Source organism: Triticum dicoccoides, chromosome 2B (assembly GCF_002162155.2).
Source record: "Triticum dicoccoides isolate Atlit2015 ecotype Zavitan chromosome 2B, WEW_v2.0, whole genome shotgun sequence".
Classification (NCBI taxonomy): Eukaryota; Viridiplantae; Streptophyta; class Magnoliopsida; order Poales; family Poaceae; genus Triticum; species Triticum dicoccoides.
The window spans coordinates 13,045,990-13,061,454 of NC_041383.1; the positions used below are offsets into that span (position 1 = coordinate 13,045,990).

At 44.5% G+C, this 15,465-nt stretch overlaps 1 protein-coding gene across 1 annotated transcript; it reads right to left on the reverse strand.

Annotated features, from left to right (window-relative positions):
* Nucleotides 1–1,519: 1,519 nt before the first annotated feature.
* LOC119361754 (formamidopyrimidine-DNA glycosylase-like) lies at nt 1,520–6,328 on the reverse strand. Its single transcript, XM_037626897.1, has 10 exons — nt 6,044–6,328; nt 5,636–5,687; nt 4,833–4,890; nt 4,210–4,278; nt 3,988–4,113; nt 3,577–3,627; nt 3,002–3,079; nt 2,362–2,464; nt 2,229–2,263; nt 1,520–2,124 (listed from the first exon to the last, which is right to left on the reverse strand). Exons 1-10 carry the CDS (start codon nt 6,270–6,272, stop codon nt 1,684–1,686), a joined length of 1,242 nt encoding a protein of 413 aa, XP_037482794.1. The 5' UTR covers nt 6,273–6,328; the 3' UTR covers nt 1,520–1,683.
* Nucleotides 6,329–15,465: the final 9,137 nt, after the last annotated feature.

Below are 15,465 nucleotides of genomic sequence, written 5' to 3' on the forward strand. Positions count from 1 at the left end.
CATCCATCCATTCATTAGTGTTGATATTATGTTTCACAAATAATATTTTCATAGTTTATACATAATATTTTTATAATGCATTTCAGAATGTACATGTATTTGGCCCTTATTTGAGTAGGCCTTACGCCGTCGCCTTTCGTCATGGGCTGGCCATTGCCTCCCCCATGGGGCTCTGGCAAGACGTCCTCGCCGGGCCGGGAGGCCACGAGGTTGGAGAGCCCGTCATGATCCGCAACCACGGGCCCAATTATTTCCGGTTTAAATTGGGCTCCGACGTTTCCTTCCTTCTGTCAATCTTGATCATGCTCATGCTTTCAAAGGAGATGTTTTACCAAACCATCCCTCGAATGCGTGTGCTCAAGTTTATAGCCTTCGTCGACATTTGTTCACTCATCTTCGCATACATGAACAGTAAACTCAAAAAAATAGTAAAAAAATTTGATGAATGTTCTAACTGCGTGTAAAATTTCAGATCGAAATGACATTTGTAGAGGTCTGGGCAAAAATAACAAAATTGATACTCCAAAATGCTTCCAACAACAGTCTTTTTGGATCATCGATTTTTTTTTTGCCCAGACCTCCACGAAGGTCATTTCAACCTAAAATTTTGCACGAAGTTAGAAAATTTATCAATGTTCATCACAATTTTTCTTCTTCAGATTTTTTAATTTTTTTTACTATTATTTTCGATTTTACTGTTCATGCGGGAGCATATGAGCTCGGGGTCAAATACTCCATGTCCCAACCCGAACAGGCCTTCTATTTAATTATGCAACTTATATTCAATTGCAAAAATGCAATAAAGCATCTGTATTTTTTATTCTCACGTTATTAACTTAGATATTAATGTTTGATACAACCAAATCTCATTAAAATATATTGCAACCATTTTTCACAGCAACCCACGGGTATCATCTAGTTATATAGAGCGCGACATGTCTAAGAGCTACTACGGCTAAATAATTAAAGATACAATTAACGGCCTAGTAATGACCAACTGTTTCTACTTGCATTTGATTACGTAGGATAACTTTTCTAAAGTTCCTGAACTTCTTTTTCAAGATGATGAATATTTTTCAAATTTGTGATTTTTATTTCAAAATCAATGGACTTTTCCAGATTTGTGAACATTTTTCAAATTAATGAAATTTTTATGAATTCATGATCTTTTATTTTTAAAACCGTGAACTTTTTTCAAGATTATGATTTTTTTTTATTGCATGAACTTTTTTGAATTCATGAACTTCCTGAAAAAGAAATAAACAGTCAACGTGGTCTCTGGTAAACGGTCCACAGCGAATGCTCAATTAGGACCCGACCAAACCAAGGTTTTTAATAGAAAAAAACCCGGGCAAACTGAGTGAACCAGGGAAACAAAAAACCAGGCGAACCAGGGCCCTTTTTTTTCTTAAGCGAGCGAGTTTTTTTTTAAGGAACACCTGTAATTTTATTTAAGAAAGACCAAGCGAACCCAGGCTTTGGTTTGTTCATTTATGTTGAGAGGTAAAAATCGGAGATGGAGACGAAGACGAAGAGAGTTTTCGGGTTCTATTTCAGACCAAATCTTGTTCAGTTACAACTCCCAGCTAAACAGCTACCACGCACATGGGCCGTCTACTAGCACCAGTTTCTACACTGCAAAGCAAAGGGCCAGACAAGGTGGAAATCCCTCCCTAGATCGGCTCACCGCTTCTTCCTCTGCGGCCTCTTTGCCGCAACCACAGTCTCTTCCTTGTCTGGCGAGCCTTCATCGTCAACGTCTGAAGAACGGCCTTCTTTCTTTGATGGGCCCTTTGCTGGTCGCTTCCTCCCCCTATTGGCGGGATTCGACTCTTCATCTTCGTCTCCGCCCTCCTCGTGATCATCAGCACGAGTATTACCCACTTTCTTCGGTCGGGCCTTCGCCCCCTTGGCTCTTCGCTTTGCTGGTTCATCATCTTCTTCCTCTTCATCGACAGCCATCTTCTGTGCCGCCTTCCCCCCTTCCTTCGGAGCAGCCTTCTGGCCTTTCTTGGATGTTTTGCCCACATTTTCCTCTGCATTGTCTCTGCCTTTCTTTGACCTGTTTGCTGCCGCAGCATCAGCCCCATCCAGCATCTGCAGCTCTGGAACGTACGCCGACGTCTGAACAAACAACACCATGAGTCAGAAAAGAACACAGCAAGTCTGAAAAAAACATAGCACGCAAAATGAAAGCCATAGTACAGTGAGCTCAGTCTGAAGCTTACCCTGCCGCCTACTGTAACAAAGTCGATTTTCTTCCCTGCATGCAGCAAATGCAACACTCAATACTGATAGACAACTAGGACGTGCTGTATGCACCAGAAAAGAATAGAGAAGAGGAAGAGTAAATTATCGGACCATCCACAAAGGCCTTGCCGGGCTTCTTCTCCCTAGAATGGAATATCCAGTTCTCTGGAAATTCGTTGCTATCAGCACCAACTTCGACAGACTTTTCAATCACCTATTGAGAATTGCCAAAGTCAGGCAAATAATGTGATTACCATGTACAAAATTGTCACCATAATATCATGCACAAGGAGAGGTAAAGATAACTGCAAGCCATGCTAGAAATGTCACTAGTTTTCTTTCACGGGGATCAAGTATTGTACAGGCAAATAAAGCAGACTCCTACAGTTTTAATTCAACCCAAGCCTCTGTGCAAGCACATGCACAAGCATAACAAAGTAAGTGGCAGAAAATATTACCAAGTCACTCGAATTTTCTGAAATTTGTTTGATGTCAGTATGTGATTAGTGTATATAGTACATAAAAAGGTTACTCTTGCATGCTAACTGCTTTACAGGACAAGAAACAAACATCCAAATTTTACTATTTTGTATAACCTTATTTTTTGGGAAAATTTATAAAAATTACTGTGGGAAGAGCTTCCTACAGTTTTGGGTGAAAAAAAATGTCTTTCACTATTTTGCAGCTGAAATCCATTTCCAGAAAAGGTCAAAGGTCAACACCGCAGGCCAACCGCAGTTCACGGACTAACCTCTTTGATGCACCGATGGAGTGCCTTGCACTTCTCCTTGGATATCTTCGATGAAGTTTGCATAGGATGGATCCTTGCCTATACCCAGATCAAGCAAAAGGTGAAACTTCAAGATTTACACAAAAATGGTACCACAGTAATAGCACGTCAGTTTTGCAAAACTGCAGATGCCCAAACTTATGAGCACAGGTGCACGGGATAGGTGGACGAAGATAGCAATTGGAATCAGTGTTAAGGCGAAGGGGATAACAAGGCTTGACCTTGTCCCTTGCTATGTTGCTAGAGGGCATGCTCAAGTTTGGGTCAATTTTCTATAGTACTTCTTGATGATCACTAATACAAATTAGCCTTTCTTTACGGAGTAGAGAGTCCATGTGACATATGGCTATTTTGCCCAAGAGACACATTATACCTATCATTAGACAAATATGATTGATCTTTATAACAAACCACCTCATTAGAGTAGAACTATGATACATTCTGTGCAGTAGGCATTAATACAGAGGATAGAAAAACTAAAAAGACTAATGCCTCTTATAATTTTATCTAGTAATAGCAATGTCAGGGAAACAGACCTGATAAAGCACCTCATCTGCCATCCAGTTGCCGATTCCTGAAATAAAGCTCTGCAAAGATGATTCAACAAAAGGGGGTTTAAGAATTGGCATAATTAAAAGGTTTTTGTGCTAAACATTATCTTGACAATAAGAATGAAAGGGACGGTTGTGTGTGGCTGTGTGCTACTGAGGCAACTACATGATCATATTAAACCACAGTCTATAAATTAACTGGTAAAAAATGTTAACCAGTGCTTGAGGTTTAGAAATATTTGGAAATGAAGCCAAGAAATTTCTTTAGTTGTTTGACAACACTTCGTTATAAGCTCACAATCAAGTTTTGAATTTATATATATCTGAATATAATATGGATAACTCCTTCTGATTCAGACAAGCAGTTTGAGCAGAGTATGGAGCTTAAGATTATACCTGATCAAGCAAAAGGGATTTTATTGGCGCATTCTTTCTACCAAAAGATTGTACAAAATCATCAAGCTGCATTGGTTCGCATAGGGCATCTGGTCCAAGTTCAGAAATTGGAGGAACAGCTTCTGGCTATTAAGCAGAGACAGAATAACAAAAACAAATTACAAAATATTACCACATATTGAGAGAACAAATTTTGTTTTCAAGGAATCACAAGAATATTACGTTGTCAAGCAATCGTATTTTTGCAAAACGCCTCTTATCAGTGAAGGAGAACTCCAAGCCATCATCCAACTGTAATAAGTTGAGAAGAGCAAGATGAAACATAGCAAAGATATTCGAAAAAGTAAATAATTAACACAGACCAAAGAAGAAAGTAGTAGTTAACAAGAAAGGTGAAGACTACTAAGGTGCATATTTCATCACGTTACTGTTTCTAGAATCTATAAGCATTAGCATGATTTTTCCTTTACTTGCTTCAACTTCTGCTATTCTACTGCAGTTCATTTAAGCATTAGCATGGTCTCAGGAGATAGAACATGGAGTCGGTTGCCTCCAAGATCTTAAACATTATTAAATCAGACTTAGCATAATATATTCAAGCATCACATCCCAAATAGGCAAATGGAGATAATTATCCAAATCCTATCACTGACCACCATAAGATATTTGCAGATTCATATCTATGAGAAGGGTTGATGAAAATACATATAACAAAAATAACTATAAGCACCCATGTGTGAAATGAGCCAGACAAGATGGATTGCGAGAAACACAATTCCCACGCACGATGATAAAGGAAATAAAAGAAATTGTCATAAGGAAGGTCACCAGATTAGGTTCCATACTTCAACAAATAGTTTGGAGTACTTTGAAGGCCATTCCTCAGTTGGGCTCACTGCAGACCTAAATTAAATGCCACAAGAATGAAGGATCAAAATTATTTCAGTTCACTGAAGCCACTGGGTCAAGTTTTAGCAACACTAGAATGATGAGCTAAAGACACGGCAAATATTTATGCAAAGAGTAGAAGTCTAGTCCAGAATGCCTGATCACACCTTCAAATTCTAAACGGCTTTGCTGTACCTATGTCAACACAGAGGACCCCAAATCATCACGCTTATTGTTTAGCATAGTTTTTTTTTTCTTTAACACGATGGAATCAGCATCTGGTTTAACCAACCCAAACAATGCACTATGCAATTATTTTAAAAGCAATCTTACAAAGTCCTCAAATGTCTGAAATTGGAGGTAACACCTTTTACCGTCAGTGTTAGAACATCTAACAAACTATCAGAATTTCTATAACAGACGCGAGCATTCGTCAATCATACATTCATACTATAGCATAAGGTTCTGCTGGTGGTGTCCAGATTTTCTGGTGTGCACTAATGGTATAACATATCACAGTACGCAGAGCATCAGGTGGTAATGGCATCGAACATTACAATGCTAACTGAATATACCTGATAATGTAGCAGTGCATGGAAAAAAGACCTAGCTAAGTACACGGTCAATATACTAGAATGGCAAAAAACCATGATATTTCTAAACCATATAGCTGTCTCTCCTTTTTGAGAGATGGTAGCAGCTTTTAACAGTAGGTAAGGCTAAAACAAGCGCCAACTAAAAATAAATAAAAAGATGGAACCTTTTATATTTGCGCAGCTCCACACCCTTGATATAAATAGCCCCAGCCATTCCTGTGACAAAGATTAACATTTAGGCGCTTTATGTATAACTGGAACTTTAGAAAAAGACTGCAGTAGAGGCCTCTCCAGAACAAAAAGTACATACATGATACATGCCCCCACTACTGTTCATGAATCTGAAACCATATAACCCTAGATGTGTAGAAAACCCTAACGAAATGCTTGGTCACAATCATACAAGAACGAAACATGGCAGGGCAAACAAAATGCCCAGTCTAAAAGGACAATGCCGTTCTTGAAAAATAAAAGTAAAAAAAAAATTCATTGCAGAAAGGGAGGAGAGAGAAACGGAATGGGAGCGGATTGAATCAATGTGGTGGGGGTGTGGATCGGAGACGGAGACGGACCGAACTGGAAGGAGGGGGACGGCGGCGAATCCAGCAGGAGCCATAGGTTCTTGCCCTTGCGGCGCGCGGCGGCGATGGTCCTCCCGACCAGCGCCGCCTCCAGCCGCGACGGGGCGACGCCGTCGATGACCTTGGTGTCCTCCGCGGCGGAGCACCGCACGATCCGCTTCCCGACGCAGTGCTCCTCCAGCGCCAGCCGCGCCGCCTCCACCTCCGGCAGCTCCGGCATCTCTCTCTCCGCCTCTCCCCCGCTGGCCACTACCACTCCAGTTTTCTTTTAGGGGTTCTTTTTTTCCTTTTACACGAATCCTTTCGCTGGGTGGCCCACCTCTCTTCTAAAAGCAATTTTAGCAGACCCCCTAGAGACGGTTAGAGAAGTATAAGAGCATCTCCAGCCGTTCGGCCCACTAGGGCGCATAAAAATCGCCCTTTTGGGCGAGCCGGTGACTAGTTGGGCGCTGGAGCCGGTTTTGCGCCCAGTCTTCGCCCCAGCTCGCCCCTAGCCGCCGATTTTGGTCCACTTTTGAACCCCCATTTCGGCAAGAAAGGCCCATATGGGCGAGAATAGGCCCACATTTGGCATGGTTCGCCGTGGCTCGACGTTCAATTATGAACATATTTTTTTTCAAATATTTCATCACAGAAAATTCAAATACTTCACCAAAATAGTACAACAACAAATAGTTCAATACAAAATATATAGTTCAACAAATAAAAAAAATCAAATTTCATGACACGTCGTGCCCGGTGTCGCAATTGATGATGCACCTGTGGGTCTCGGATCTCCTGATGCATACCGAGGTAGGCAGTCCAGGTTGCCGGTAGCTGGTGATCAACTTGGGCAAGAGGACCCTGCCTGTGGTATGGTTTAGTGTCAAACACTGGCTCTTCCTGCTCTCTCTCAATGATCATGTTGTGCAAGATGACACAACAGGTCATGATCTCCCACATTTGATGTTTGGACCAGGTCTGAGCGGGGTACCGGACAATAGCAAATCGAGATTGGAGCACACCAAATGCCCGCTCGACATCCTTCCTACAAGCCTCCTGAATCTTCGCAAACCAGGCGTTCTTGCCTCCAGGCACAGGGTTTTTGATGGTCTTCACAAATGTCGACCATCTTGGATAGATGCCATCAGCTAGATAGTACCCCTTGTTGTAGTGCCGCCCATTGATCTCGAAGTTCACCGGAGGAGAATGACCTTCAACAAGCTTGGCAAAGACAGGAGAGCACTGCAGCACGTTGATGTCATTGTGAGTTCCTGGCTTACCAAAGAAGGAGTGCCAAATCCAAAGGTCCTGTGTGGCCACCGCCTCAAGTACCACACTGCAACCGCCTTTGGCGCCTTTGTACATCCCCTGCCAAGCAAATGGGCAATTCTTCCAGTTCTAATGCATGCAGTCGATGCTTCCAAGTATCCTAGGAAATCCTCTTGCTGCATTCTGTGCTAGGATCCGAGCAGTGTCTTCCGCATTGGGTGTTCTCAAGTATTGCGGTCCAAACACTACCACCACTGCCCGACAGAACTTGTAGAAACACTCTATGCTGGTGGACTCGGCCATGCGCCCATAGTCGTCCTGTGGGTCACCGGGAGCTCCGTATGCAAGCATCCTCATCGCTGTCGTGCATTTCTGGATCGAGGTGAATCCAAGTTTGTCGGTGCAATCCATCTTGCATTTGAAGTAGTTGTCGAACTCCCGGATGGAATTCACAATCCTGAGGAAAAGTTTCCTGCTCATCCGATAACATTGCCGAAATGTTCTGTTGCCGTGAAGTGGAGCATCGGCGAAGTAGTCGGCGTAGAGCATGCAGTAGCCTTTGAGACGATGCCGGTTCTTCGCTTTCACATGCCCCGGCGCCGAGCCACCTCGCCGCGGCTTTTCATTGCTCGCCAGCAGCTGGGCGAGGGCGGTGAGCACCATGAGATGCTCTTCTTCCTGGACGTCGGCCTCGGCTTCCTCCTCCAGCAGCGCGGCGAGCACTTCCTCGTCATCCAAGTCCATCACCGAGGCAGGCAAATCGCTGAACACCTTGCGCGCGGTGGGCGTGCACCCGCCGCTAAACTGCCCCTCCGCGGCCGGAAACGGCGCCCAAAAACGCCCAACTGGTGTCGGAGGGGCTGCCACGGCGAACCTCTGCTATTTTTCCGGCGGGGAATGGCTATGTACCGGTGAATGGCGGCGGGGTGGCGCCGGGATATACCTAGTGGCGGCCGAGAGCGCGGGGGGTGGAGGCGAGTCGGAGAAGAAAATCTTGACTTTCCACCTGACGGCATGGGCCAGCCGTGCTTTTCCCTTGCGCCGGAGCCCCCAAGCGCCCCCAGTGCGCCGGGTTCAGCCTGCGGCCGCCCGGCGGAAAAAAGGGCCGAACCAGCGCTTTTCGTCGTCCTGGGGGCGCGATTGGGCCGTTTTTTTGGCGCCGACGCCGAAAAAGTGGCCTGGGGGGGGGGGGGCTGTTGGGGGCGCGGCTGGAGATGCTCTAAAAAATCACGTTTCCCCCCTTTAATTATCACCTAGCCAAACTCTTATAACAACCCGCGAATTTCCCCCGCATCCGACCGCGGACACGGATGTGGGAGGCCGCCGTCCAACGCTGACTACATACATTTCAAATACTATCCGAACAACTGGACGAAATTTGTGCAAACACGACCACATTTTATATAAACTGGACGAAGTTCAGCAAACACGGCGGATTTTCATTAGTAGATTTCATATAAACATGACGAAATTCATTACATTTTGGACATAGTTCAACTAAAAGCGGTGTTGTCTGACTTTAGTACCTAAACTAAAAGATCGCCTGCGCCCGTTCCCTATCTCCGGCCATGAGCCCATAAAATGAAGCTTCCCCTTCTCCGGTCCGTAACCTCTGCCTCCAGAGCCCCGGTAACTGAAGCTGCCCGCCTCCACTTGCCACCAAGCGACTAATAGGCCGACGATGCTCAATCCACCAAGCTTAGCGTCGACGGGAGGGGAGGAGCGGTGACCTTATTGGGACCCGAGCGATAGCGACCTATCATCCATTACTCTTCCTCGCTACCGGCGACGCTCGCAGACGTTTCTGGTTTCGTGGTCTACCTACATGGGCGTGGCCTCAGCTGAGTCGACAATGTCGTCCTCGTTGTCGGTCTCGCCGAATACTGGGTCCACTGCCTCGTCGCTCTTCATGTAGGCGACCTACGCCCCTCGGATGCTCCTCCCGCACCATGTCCATGTAATGGGCACGAACCTCGCCGATGGTCATGGTGCAATGCTGAAAGTGCGTTATATCGACTAGAGGGGGGGGGGGGTGAATAGGCGACTTTTACAAATTCGTCACTAAGGAATTTGGTAGACCAGTTCCAACTATTGTGACAGTTGTACGTCTGGTTGGAGTGGCTGGGCATTTAAACCTGAGGACACACAGTCCCGAATACACAGTCCTCACCGTATTCTTCTTGAGCTAAAGTCACACAGACCTCGCCCAATTACTCGTGGTAAGTCTTCAGGTGACTTCCAAACCTTCACAGACTTGGTCACTCGACGATCCACAATTCCTCTTGGATGCTCAGACTATGATGCCTAACCGTCTGGAGGATGCACAATCCTCAAAGGTAAAAAGCATCAGTTCCACACAGGAACAATCTCTTTAGTGATGCTCAATCACTTTGGGTTGTAGGTGTTTGGGTTTTGGGTTTTCTGCACTTGATGATTTTTGCTCAAAGTCCTCGGAAGATGGGATGCTTTCAATGACAAGTGTCGGTTTCTCTTGGAGCAGCCAACCAGCTAGTGGTTGTAGGGGGCAGCTATTTATGGCCTAGGGAGCAGCCCGACATGATAAGACATAAATGTCTTTCAATGATATGACCGTTAGGTGGGTAGATATTTTGGGACAGCTGGCGCGTAGCACAGCAACGGTCGAATATTTGAGAATCAAATTCCTCAGGGCTATCATGTTCCTCACTGTGTAGGAAATCCGCACTGGCAAATTCCTAACTCCTCAGTCAGAACAAATTCCTCAGGGACCAGAAGATCATTGTCTCTGTCATTGAAGAACTTGACTGAACTGCATGAGATTTCCAATGGCTTCACTCGAAAGGATTGGGTAGGTGTAGGATTTTGAGTTGAGCATTAGTTGGAAAGTGTTTCCTTAGTATTACCTCGACCCCCTTTAACAGTACGGTGTTTCTTATGACTCAAGAAAGAGAAAATGAAACTACGAAAACAAAAGTCTTCATGCTTCATAGTCCTCGCATGAAGGTGTGATCGCCTGCGCCCATTCCCTATCTCCGGCCATGAGCCCATAAAATGAAGCTTCGCCTTCTCTAGTCCGTAACCTCCGCCTCCAGAGCCCCGGTAACTGAAGCTGTCCGCCTCCACTTGCTGCCAAGCGACTAATAGGCCGACGATGCTCAACCCACCAAGCTTAGCATCGACAGGAGGGGAGAAGCGGTGGCCTTATTGGGACCCGAGCGACAGCGACCTATCATCCATTACTCTTCCTCGCTACCGGCGGTGCTCGTAGACGTTGCTGGTTTCGTGGTCTACCTACAGGGGCCTAGCCTCGGCTGAGCGGGCAATGTCGTCCTCGTCGTCGGTCTTGCCGAACACTGGGTCCGCCACCTCGTCGCTCTTCGTGTAGGCGACCTACGCCCCCCGGATGCTCCTCCCACACCATGTCCATGTAATCGGCATGGACATCGCCGATGGTAATGGTGCAATGCTGAAAGTGCGCGACTAGAGGGGGGGGGGTGAATAGGCGACTTTTACAAATTCATCATAAGAAATTTCTAGGTGAAGAAATTCCTAAGCAACGACACACTAGCAGCGGAATAAGTACTCAAGTATAAGCATAACAGAGCAAATGCGTAGTCATCATGATGAAACGAAAGACAAGCACATAATACAGGTAGCATGAAACACAGGATAAGCAGGCTGAAGTCAATGTGGAAATGATCAGTAATGATCAGGTTCATCAACACATGAATGATGAAATGAAAGAGTTGAGGAAATAGAACCAGTAGCTTGGGGAAGACGATATGGTAGACCAGTTCCAACTGTTGTGACAGTTGTACATCTGGTTGGAGTGGCTGGGTATTTAAACTCGAGGACACACAGTCCCGGACACACAGTCCTCACCGTATTCTCCTTGAGCTAAAGTCACACAGACCTCGCCCAATCACTCGTGGCAAGTCTTCAAGTGACTTCCAAACCTTCACAGACTTGATCACTCAGCGATCTATATTCCTATTGGATGCTCAGACCATGACGCCTAACCGTCTGGAGGATGCACAATCCTCAAAGCTAACAAGCGTCGCTTCCACACAGGAACAATCTCTTCAGTGATGCTCAATGACTTTGGGTTGTAGGTGTTTGGGTTTTGGGTTTTCCGCACTTGATGATTTTTGCTCAAAGTCCTCGGAAGATGGGATGCTCTCAATGACAAGTGTCGGTTTCTCTTTGAGCAGCCAACTAGCTAGTGGTTGTAGGGGGCAGCTATTTATAGCCTAGGGAGCAGCCCGACATGATAAGACATAAATGTCCTTTAATGATAATGACCGTTAGGTGGGTAGATATTTTGGGACAGCTGGCACAACGGTCAGATATTTGAGAATCAAATTCCTCAGGGCTATCATGTTCCTCACTGTGTAGGCAATCCGCACTGGAGAATTCCTAACTCCTCAGTCAGAACAAAATCCTCAGAGACCAGAAGATCATTGTCTCTGTCATTGAAGAACTTGACTGAACTGCATGAGATTTCCAATGGCTTCACTCAAAAGGATTGGGTAGGTGTAGGATTTTGAGTTGAGCATCAGTTGGAAAGTGTTTCCTTAGTATTACCTCGAACCCCTTTAACGGTACGGTGTTTCTTATGACTCAAGAAAGAGAAAATGAAACTACAAAAACAAAAGTTTTCATGCTTCATAGTCCTCGCATGAATATCCAAGTCTTCAAGGTCACACCAATTTCTTCACTTTCAAAGTCTTCAAGAGAACAAAAGTCTTCAGCTGAAGACATATATTTTTAGGGGTCGATTTCATCGTAAATATCAAACTCCTCATCGACTTATAGAGCATGTGTACACTCACAAACACATTAGTCCATTAACCTATAAGTCTTCAATTCACCAAAATCACTAAGGGGAACTAGATGCACTTACAATCCCCCCTTTTTGGTGATTGATGACAAATAGGTTAAGTTTTCAACGGGGATAAACATATGAAGTGTAAAAGCTAACATTGAGGAATTTGATTGCAAGATATAGAAGAACTCCCCCAGAAGATGTGCATATTTGAGGAATTTTCTTTGGATAGCAAATGGACATTGTAGAGTAATATCATGGAGATCTCCCTATATCTTGTAATTCATACACGCATTTGACATTTGATATGAAGAATTTGAAATGCATGATGCAATATGGTGTTCGACGAAATTCAGCATGCGCGCATTAAAGTACTTGAGGAAATAAGCATGCAGAAAGCAGTCAAAAGTATCCGAGCACCATAGGACTTAAGTTTACAACTCGGCAGAGCAAACACTTCAGAAGAGCAAGAGTTGTAACTTAACAAAAAACGCCCGTATAATAGACCTGCTTGAAGACTAACTCAAATTTCTCCCCCTTTGTCATCAAATGACCAAAAGGGACTAAAATGAGAACTAACGCCCCTAAAGAATATCATCATGATGTTGATGGAGGAGCGTCAGCGTTGTTGGGGTCGTCCATTAGTGTAGGGCCTGCCGTAGTGTCGTCCAAATCTTCAGCTCCATCTGTCTCGCGCGATGAAGAATATGAACTGGCGACCAACTGAGGAACTTTGACCTTCTTGAATTTCTTCGAAGGTGGCTGAGACCAGTCAAAGTCTTCTGGAAGTCCATTTCCTTGAGTTCTTCAGCAGTGTATAGATGTGAAAGAATAGCCCAGGTGTGGTCGAAGACTTGATGCAAATAATGGTGATTCTTCTTCAGAGTGTTCCGAGTAACGGTCATGTTCTGAAGAATAGCACCAAACTGATGCTTGACCCACTTGTGATTTCTATCAACTTTCTGGTGAAGACTGAGGAGAAGCTCATGATCAGTCATAACATGCAGATCAATGGCTTGAGGATTTTGCTTTGAAGCTTTGGCAGCAGAATCTTGTGTTGCAGAGTCATCATTGGTTGAATATGAAGCAGCTTTGTGAAATTGACCATCCAAAGGACGAGTGCCTTCATCAATGATAGCTGTTTTGCCCTTCTCATTAGCCGAGGAAATAATCCATTTGAGGACTTCAATTGGGGGCAAATAGCTGAGATGATTTTTAAAGTTAGCCTTGTAATGAATTGAAGACCTTGATCTGATGAATTTCATGATCCAGAGAGCGTAAGGCTTCAACTCAAAAAGGTGACGGAGCAGCATTGGCCAAAGTCCTCATGAAGAAATCATGGTAGTTGATAGGAATACCATGCATGATATTAAAGAGCAAATTCTTCATGATGCCAACAACTTCTTCTTTATCTGAGTTGTGGCCCTTGATTGGACTAAGGGTTTTGGTTAATATGTGAAATACTATCCTTGGCAGATACAATAATTCCTTCACGAGGAATGTGGTCCTTGGAGCTTGGCCAGCCTTCAAAGGCTTCATCAATACTTGCATCAAATGATTTGATAGTTCAGGTTCCTCATAGAGTTTCAGTGCACCTTCAGTGGGAGGACTGACTGGGACGGCGTGAAGCAATTCAGAGGCCAGAGCTTTGTAGTGAGTATTTTCAGTCATTCAGTCGAGCACCCATGAATTCACATCTTGCACATTTCCAGTGAGGTGCAAAGTAGCATAGAATTGAAGAATTAGTTCTTCATTCGAGTCACAGATTTCAGAGCAGAAGTTCAGCACGCCAGCGTCATGAAGAACACTGAGGACAGGTTGAAAGCAAGGCAGTGGTTCCATGTACACATGAGGAATATGCTTGTGGTCAAATACCTTGTCCTTGTCAAATAGGACTATTGAGTAGTAGTTCATTTGACTTGCTGTCCAGAAGTGCTTGCGGTGAAGTCTTGCAGAGTCATAAGGATTGAAATCCATGAAGAAACGATGCTCAGTAAAGAAATCAGCAGCTTTGAATTTCAGCTTCTTGGAATGATGATTCTGTTGTTTGGGCTGAAGATTTATAGCTGAAATCTTCACAGCCTCTTGATGCACAATTTCTGGAGCCACAGACTGAGGAATTTCAATAGCAGTTTCATCAGCAGTCTTGACCTCCATTTCTTCAGCATTAGTAGCTGGAGCTTCTTCAGGAATAGAGTGAAGAGAAGCTTGGCGTCCTTCAGAGCCCGCATGCATTTCTTCGGTTTGCACAAGGGACTGAGGAATTTTCTGTAGAGGTGTGGTTAGAGGAGAATTGGGATAATGTCTTTCCCAATAATCATCGTTCAGTACTGGAGTTGTAGACCCAATGTCCACATCCTCATGTTCAGCATCAATTTCTTCAATGCCTGCCTCTTCAGCTATGAACTGAGGCACGAGCGATGATACCAACATGGGTGAAGGGATCACATCCACTTCAATTTCTTCATCCAACTGCTGTGACATAGTAGCATAAGGATTCTCTTCATCACTATCATCTGGGATGACATATTCCTCACCAAAGGGAATAATCTCCTTTGATAGCATGCTTGAGAGAGGAACATCACCAATCGGGTTGGCGAATGAACTTGTCAAAGTCTTCACTTTCTTGGGAGCTGAAGACTCTGAGGTTGCAGATGCTTTCCTTTTCGTCACTACTGCCCTCTCCGCAGCCTTAGTCTTCTTCGCTTCTGATGCAGAATGAAGGTTGATGCTTTTCATCCGTGATGACTTTGTAGGAGGAGCTGATGAAAGAGGCACAATTTCTTCAGGCACAACTGATGCAGTTGCCCTGACAGGTTCAGTTTCTTCAGGCACAATAACAAATTCTTCAGCTGGCCTAGGTTGTTCATCAGGCGCAACATTGATGGTTGCCCTGGCAGTTTCATCAGGAGCTGGAATTTCTTCAGCAACCCTGGCACTCTCGGTATCTTCAGCAGGCTGATTTTCATCAGCAGTGCTGACATTTTCTTCAGTGGGCTGAGCAGATGCTTCACCCTGAGGAGTTTCTTGTTGCGATTCAGCAGCAACATTGGTCTTGAAGCCTTTTGTCAATCTGACGGATCTGAATTTGGCACCTAGCCAATCTGCACGGTATGTGTCAAATTCATCACTCCGAGCTTTGATCTCAGTCTGAAGTGTTACAAGTTCTTAAGGAGACATGTTGACAACATTCTTCTTCAGAAATCGTTCCTGCTTGTACTGAGATTTCTTCACTTGCCTAGCCTTATCAAATTTCCATTTTTCTTCAGTGATAAAGGCAGTCAACATATCACTTTCTCCAGGTGAGGGATTCAAATCAGGCAGAGGTGTGTTGGGATCTTTGTGCCATAAATCAATG